Source organism: Porites lutea, chromosome 11 (assembly GCF_958299795.1).
Source record: "Porites lutea chromosome 11, jaPorLute2.1, whole genome shotgun sequence".
NCBI lineage: Eukaryota > Metazoa > Cnidaria > Anthozoa > Scleractinia > Poritidae > Porites > Porites lutea.
The window spans coordinates 10,233,640-10,240,466 of NC_133211.1; the positions used below are offsets into that span (position 1 = coordinate 10,233,640).

At 39.0% G+C, this 6,827-nt stretch overlaps 1 protein-coding gene across 1 annotated transcript; it reads left to right on the plus strand.

Moving 5' to 3' along the window:
- On the plus strand, nucleotides 1-3,200 carry LOC140953188 (glycoprotein 3-alpha-L-fucosyltransferase A-like). Its single transcript, XM_073402687.1, has 2 exons — nucleotides 1-952; nucleotides 2,811-3,200. The coding sequence occupies exons 1-2, from the start codon at nucleotides 1-3 to the stop codon at nucleotides 3,158-3,160; spliced, it is 1,302 nt and encodes a 433-aa protein (XP_073258788.1). The 3' UTR covers nucleotides 3,161-3,200.
- The last annotated feature ends 3,627 nt before the right edge of the window (nucleotides 3,201-6,827 follow it).

Sequence of the window (6,827 nt, forward strand, 5' to 3'; positions counted from 1 at the left end):
ATGAGGTTTAGCCCGAAAAACTGTCTCCGTAACTCACTGATAATTCTTATAGTGTTCGGAACGTTTAAGATTCGGTGGCGGCAAAGTGCAAAGCTGGAAGTCGCTGTGGAAGAACTTGATTCGATAACTCAACCTAATATTCAAAAGACTGAAGCGTATTCGGCAGTGCTTCATTCGACTCAACTACATTCTAGCCGACCTCCGCCTTCAGCTAAACTTCAATTAACGCAGATACCTTCAAGTCTGCCTGATTCAACTGCAACCCTGTTAGAGCAACCAAAATTTCTTATTCTTATTTACACTAGGTTCTGGCAAAAAGTAAAAGAGGTTGGCGAGTATCGAAGCGACTGCATTCTTGATCAAACCAGCAGAACTCAATGCCCATTAGATAGATTTGAAATGACCTACGACAAAGATCGGTTTTCGCAGAGTGACTTAGTGATATTTCGCGCGGCTGGCGGGAACATGCCAAGTGTAGATCATCTGAAGTCATTATCAAAGAACAGGCCTGCTAAGCAGCGCTGGGTTTATCACACTATGGAAGGGCCACTGGCGACTCCTGATGCAGCACCGTTAAACGGATTGTTCAACGCTACTTGGACGTACCGAGGTGACTCCGAGTTTTCAGCTGCCTATTCAGCGTATGTACCCCTCCTTCCTGAGGAGGCAGTAGATAAAAAGAAAACTATGATCGACTATAGTCAAGGAAAAACTAAACTTGTCGCATGGCTGGTGAGTAACTGTGGATCTCAACTACGTATGGCCTTCGTCCGCGAACTGATGAAGTACATCAACGTAGATGTATACGGAATCTGCTCCAGCGCATTTGGCCAGCGACTATCATGTTCAAAATCAGATGAAAAAGACTGCCTCAAACATTACAAATTCTACCTTTCGTTTGAAAATGCGCTGTGCAAGGATTACATCACTGAAAAGTACTGGGATCATTTAGGTAAATATTTGTTGTTGTTGTTTTTAATCAACTATTTGCACATATTTCATCCGACATAAAATTATTTTGGTAAAAAAGGTGACTAAGGCCAAAAATCACTAATTGTTAGCGACCAAAAGGAAAGGACTTCTTCAAGCGGATTCTGAGGATGCATCTTTTACAGCCTTATTCAACTTTAATCAGCGTTGTCTTTTTTATCAATACAAAATTTTTTCTTCCTTAACAATAGCTCGTAACTAAGCTGTCTTGTCCTAACGAAAATACCAATATCACGAAAGTTCAACTCGCGAATACAAATGAGGCGCAGTATTTAGATAACACATGGTAAGTAGGTTTAATTTGCTGATTAAATTCATTAGTCTGAGTAACCAGGTAAGGTGCTATCGAGTCTTGGAACAAAAATATTTGTTTTGAATAAAATTCGTAATTAATTTCGATGAAACAACGCAATTTCTGATTTTTTGGCAGTATATGAATAAAAAGGAATGTTGTTTGATATGTCACCATGTAAGGGTTTCATTTCCTACAATGCACTTATTTTCGCAACTGAATTAATTATACTAACGCGAAGACATTAAGCGTCTCTCATCTGTGTTTTCGCTTACTTTGCATGCACCTTATAAACTTTATAACTGCTTCGTTTAGTTAGTAACCACACTTCTTAAGGTCCCAACAGACCTTCACTATGCCAGAGGTATCTAGATTTTACCTATTGGTGTATGCGAAGTAGTTAGAAGCGGACACTAAAACGTACTTTAAACTTTCTTTATCTAATTGTTTGGACAACCACAGGTAGCCCAAGCTCGAAATATGAGCATCGGCATTGTTGCGTAACATTCGAAATATAAGGATTTGTATGGGGAAAAAAACCTATCTAACTGACTCGGATATATAACTGAAAACTCTTAGAAAAACTTGAGGCCAAGGGCAGGGTAAATGTCTGTTTGTTAAACGCGGTTTTTTTTGTAATTGGTTACGCTGTAACAGCAATTATTTCAAACCGAAATTTCTCGAAAACGCTCGCATAAAAATTGCTTAAAATCGGTACAACTCAAGACAGTTATGTGAACTTCACGTCCCATCATAAGCAGCTTCAAAAACAAATGTCTAGATTTCTCATAATTTCAGGAAACCTAAAAATGTCAATAGCGTCGCCGCGTTGCCATAGATACGTCGATCGGTTACCTGCTTTGCTTGGGGCATTTTTACATTTTTGTTAATAGGTGTTATCAATGTTAAAACGGCTCGAGCTACCTTAATTATTGACATCCAACTACCTGTTCCAGAGTCTGGTTATTTTTGAGAGGGAAAGGTTATGCAGATAATTATTCAGCAATATCAAATGTCTTATTAACGTATTTCAGTACTCCTGTGAGGTAACAGGACGTAGGTTGTATTACAGTCAAACCCCACTTCACAGACATCCCGTTATTACGGACAGTTTGCTTTGTCCTCGTTGAAAGAAAGCCCTTACATTTTCTCTAAATTCAATCCCCTTAATATGGACACTTTCTATGGTATTAACGGAGTTTGACTGTATTTTGCAAGTGCAGAGAAAAATGCGAAAATCTACAATTTTTTTCGTAGTGTATGTCTCTGAAGGGAAATAGAAATAACCCAGCAGGGCGTTGTTAAAGCGGCAGCTTTATTACTTATCTTAACCCTTTAAATCCCAATATCCAGATACAAACTTTGAGAAATTCTGCAAACTTGTCTTAGTTGAGAAAATAGGATAAAAGATCAAAGAATTTTCCCTTAGGTGATCATGAAATTAATTCTGATAACCTTTAACCTTGATCGGGACTTTGATATCATTGAGAGACAACTGATGTTGGTCACTAATTTCTTGCTCTTTCAGGAGAGTACACGAATGTTGTTCCCGTTGTGATGGGTGGGGCTGATCCCTCAGACTACAAACGAATGGCTATTCCGGGGTCTTATATCAATGTTGTGGACTTCAAGACTGTAAAACAACTAGCAGAATATCTTCAATATCTGGACAAAAACAACACAGCTTACAACGAGTATTTTAAGTGGCGGTTAAAATACAAAAGAAGTCCTTATCACTACCCGCTGTGTAACTTTTGTAGATCACTCGCCTTAAAACCTGACCTTAGAGAAACGAAAATTTATCACGATCTTCGCAAATATTGGTTAGACGAAGGAATGTGTCATCAACAGTACCAACGTATTAGAAACATGTGGTAAGCCATGACTAAAGGCTCGGAAAGGCTGACACGGTTATGTGCAGTTACCCCTCACACGGACAACGTGGTACGTCATCTATGAGACCCTAATAGATGAACGGGAAAATTTCCGTTTGCAGCGTGGCACTCATGATCAGAGCAACTGGTATCTTAAAATCAGTTTAGTATTTATAAAGCAAAAGTGCCATAATAAGCGACTATCTGCTTAAGTTACGGGCGTAGCCTTTGATCGGTGGAAAGATAAGTTTTGGTTCTTGATGGCGGGTATGGGCCACAAAAGGGAAAAAAATTAAATTGAAAGTTTTTAAAATGCACACGCTACATTAACCCTTTTCGGACGGCTATAGGATCGTATACGTCCCATATGGAACGATGTATACATTCCCCCCTGGACCCATTTAGCTTTCAGTTTAAGTTAATAAATAGGTAAGCAACAACGTCAGCAAAGATAGATCTTTCCAGCGATACCTCGTTTTGGATATTCTGACCAATCGTGACAGAGTTACACTCACAAAAAAGGTAATATTTTGGGGAAAAATCCGCTGCCACTTTCGCTGTTTGCATGCTTCTCTTTGAAAATTAAATTTGTTCCTTTTCTCAAAAGATAGCCAGCCACAATTCGATGCAAAACAAAGACGATAAAGTGGGCAACAAAACCGCCAATAAAGAAGGAAAAGAAGGAGAAAAAGAGAGGCGGAGAGAAAGATCGAAATAGATTTGCACTGAAAAAAAAAAGAAAACTTTTGCGCATGTGTGAAAAACAAAAAAACTGTTTTTACATCAAATTACTCGGAAAATATGCCATACTTCTTGCAGTACTCACTTTCAGTCAAACTTACGCTAATTAGCGGAAAACTAGTCCAAAGAAGAGAAATTGGTGAAAAATGCGGTTTTTTCGCTACTCGCCGGCCGTCACCAAAAGGTTAAGGTACTGGAAGTCACAACGGCCGGTAGGCAGTAGTCGAGCGCGGGTAAGCTATCGACCTTCCATGGAGATCTCATCTGAAGTTCAATTCTATTAGAGGTTTCGGAAGGAATACAAAATGCATTTTACTAGAGGTTTCCGGAGGAATACAAACGATGCACCTCTGCGAACAAAGCTCTCTGCTAAAAAACCGCCCTCCTTGTGTGTTTTTTTTAGCGACGCACCTCAACCGGAAGATGACCTTTTGCATCTACGAGGAGCGGTTTAGACCAAAATTTCTGAGCTACCGCGCCTTCTTTTGTCCCTTTTCTTTTGGTATCAGCACAGTCGACGTCAAATGTTAACGCCTAAAGGCGTGTTATGAAGAATAAGTCGAAAGAATTTAATGAGAATCTTAGGTATTGGTATTCTACTTCGCTACAACGCTAGCCTGCTAGCAAGCCCTCCTATTTGGGTGAGTGAAGCGAGTCTCGCGAGAACGCGCGAGCGAGCGGCGAAGATTGCTCGCAGGCTACTATAACGCCTACTACAGTTAAGCGGTGATTTAATATTTCACCCTCTTTTTTTAACCTGTTACCTTTCTGTCTTTGCGGCTTAAAATTGAGATTATACCAATATTTTGGTTTAATGCACCTTATAATCCGTGTTGTTTTGAACAGGTTATCACTTCCAATAACGGAGTTTCTACTCTTTGTTTTAGAAAAAGCAGGTCATTATTGAAAATAACGATTAAATATTAAAACATGACAATCATTAGTTTTAATATCGATCTCCTGTTCTACTTGAATGAACACAATAATGACCTCCTGCTCCTCTTTGCTGGCCACAAGAAATTTTTTACGACAATATAAGATTGAGGACTGAGCCTTTTTTGTTGCTATAACTTTCTTTCTTTCTTTCTTTTTACAACGCTTCTTGTATTTACCAGATATAACCAGCATTTGCAAACTATTTCTAAATATTGGTAAACGTAATTTTTTAGTTTCCATCCAAAACATTCAAAGTAATGAGAGACAATCTTGGACAGAATAGAATGAAACAGCAAACCCACATTCCCCCGAATCTCAAGGATGAAGCTGTGCGAAAGCCAAAACGCGCCATTTTTCCATCCTTGGTATGTGGGGGAACATAATAGGACAATCACATGACTTTTGTTGGGCATATAGTTCATTTGTGGCCCAAGTTTGCGCTCGAGCGGAGCAAGGGTGCAAATGGTAACGAGGGACACAAACAAACTATATGCCCAACAAAAGCCATGTGATTATCATTATTATTAATACACAATGTTATTTCATAAGGAAAGATTGTTTAACATGAAATCATGTTGAGGGCTGCAAATCCCATTTACAGCCTACACTTTGCCGTTTGGTCCGCGTAAAGGAGCGTTTTAGAGAGGGCAGTTTGTCATTTGGCCGCGTGTAATCATAATAATACTATTTATCCTGTTTTATTCCCCTAACCCTTGAAGCCAATTATGAATTGAATAGTTCCAAACTGGTCTGTTATCCCTAAAGCGCTACTGATCGATTTGGTATTTGCACAGAACTGAGAAACAATTTTTGTGTTTTTAAAAGCCTGGCCTTGCACAGTCCTTAAAAACTGTTTTCCTGTTTGGTTTGTAACTTTGAAAGGCTTCTTTCTTATCGATGCCCAGTTAAAACTCCTAATTTATTCGTCGTCTACACGTTTTGAGGTAATCTCGAGCTCGCTGTTGTACACAAAGACTGATTGGTAAAATATTCTTTAAGAATATCAACTTTAGCGATCTTGCAATTGCAGCTTGTTGTCACCCAGTGGGAAGGCACAAAGCTAAACATCAACATCCCTGTCTTAGTGAACTTCTGCAGTGGGTTCAAGAAAAACAAAAACGCATTATCTAGAGAACCTTCCAGACTTAGCACAATATAGGTCTTAACATTTCGTACGACACATCGCTAGTGACATTCCACGTTAGCGTGAGCCTTAAATTTAGCAGACATAATTTTCTGTTTCAATCCACGTTGGTTCGTTTTCCTAGCTCCTTTAAAACAAGTTATTATTCTCTGCCTGCACTCAGTGTAAAAGGATAAGTTTGTGACACTTAATTAATTTCTTGTGTTTGTCCCCCCTCATACCAAAATTAAACCGATCAAATAAATGGTTGTTCTTAATAAAGTTTCTGGATTACCACTTCCCAAAATTACTGCAATTTTTGGCTTTAAACTGACCCAAGTTGTTTTGAGCTGAAGTTTTTATTTCAACATCAAGTGATTTGCCTAACCTTTCAAACATTTCACCGGAGCAAAAATTTAATTTTTGTTCCCTTCCATTCAAATCGCTTCAAATATTGTTAATTAAATTTCTCGGGTACCGCCCTCTATGTTCTCCTCCAATTTATTTGAAGAATTGACTAAGGACCTCAATTAAATCTTCTTCTGACATGGTATCCAGGTCTGCATATAACCTGAGGATAATGCCTTAGGAAAGAGGTCTTCTTAACGATAATGACCGAGCGCGTAGCTCGAGGTCAGTTATAATTTTTAAGAGGGCCAAGGAGCGGTACATCGTCCTATTTAGTGCACCTTTCCATTGTTTACGACACAGCGGGTCATTCATTGTGTCCTGTTTCACTTCAGATTATTCATTAATCTCAAATACTTGTTCAAAACGATGGAAAGGAGCATTAAGCACCCCCAGCATCTCCAACACTAGATGTTTCATCAAAGGAGTGGCGCACCTTTCGGATGCAAGACACATAGTTGGG

Bases quoted from the DNA above. Each gene is read 5' to 3' on its own strand.
- LOC140953188 (XM_073402687.1), top strand. From the start codon at position 1: ATGAGGTTTAGCCCGAAAAACTGTCTCCGTAACTCACTGATAATTCTT. The intron at 953-2,810 runs GTAAATATTTGT...TTGCTCTTTCAG, and splicing joins AAAGTACTGGGATCATTTAG to GAGAGTACACGAATGTTGTT.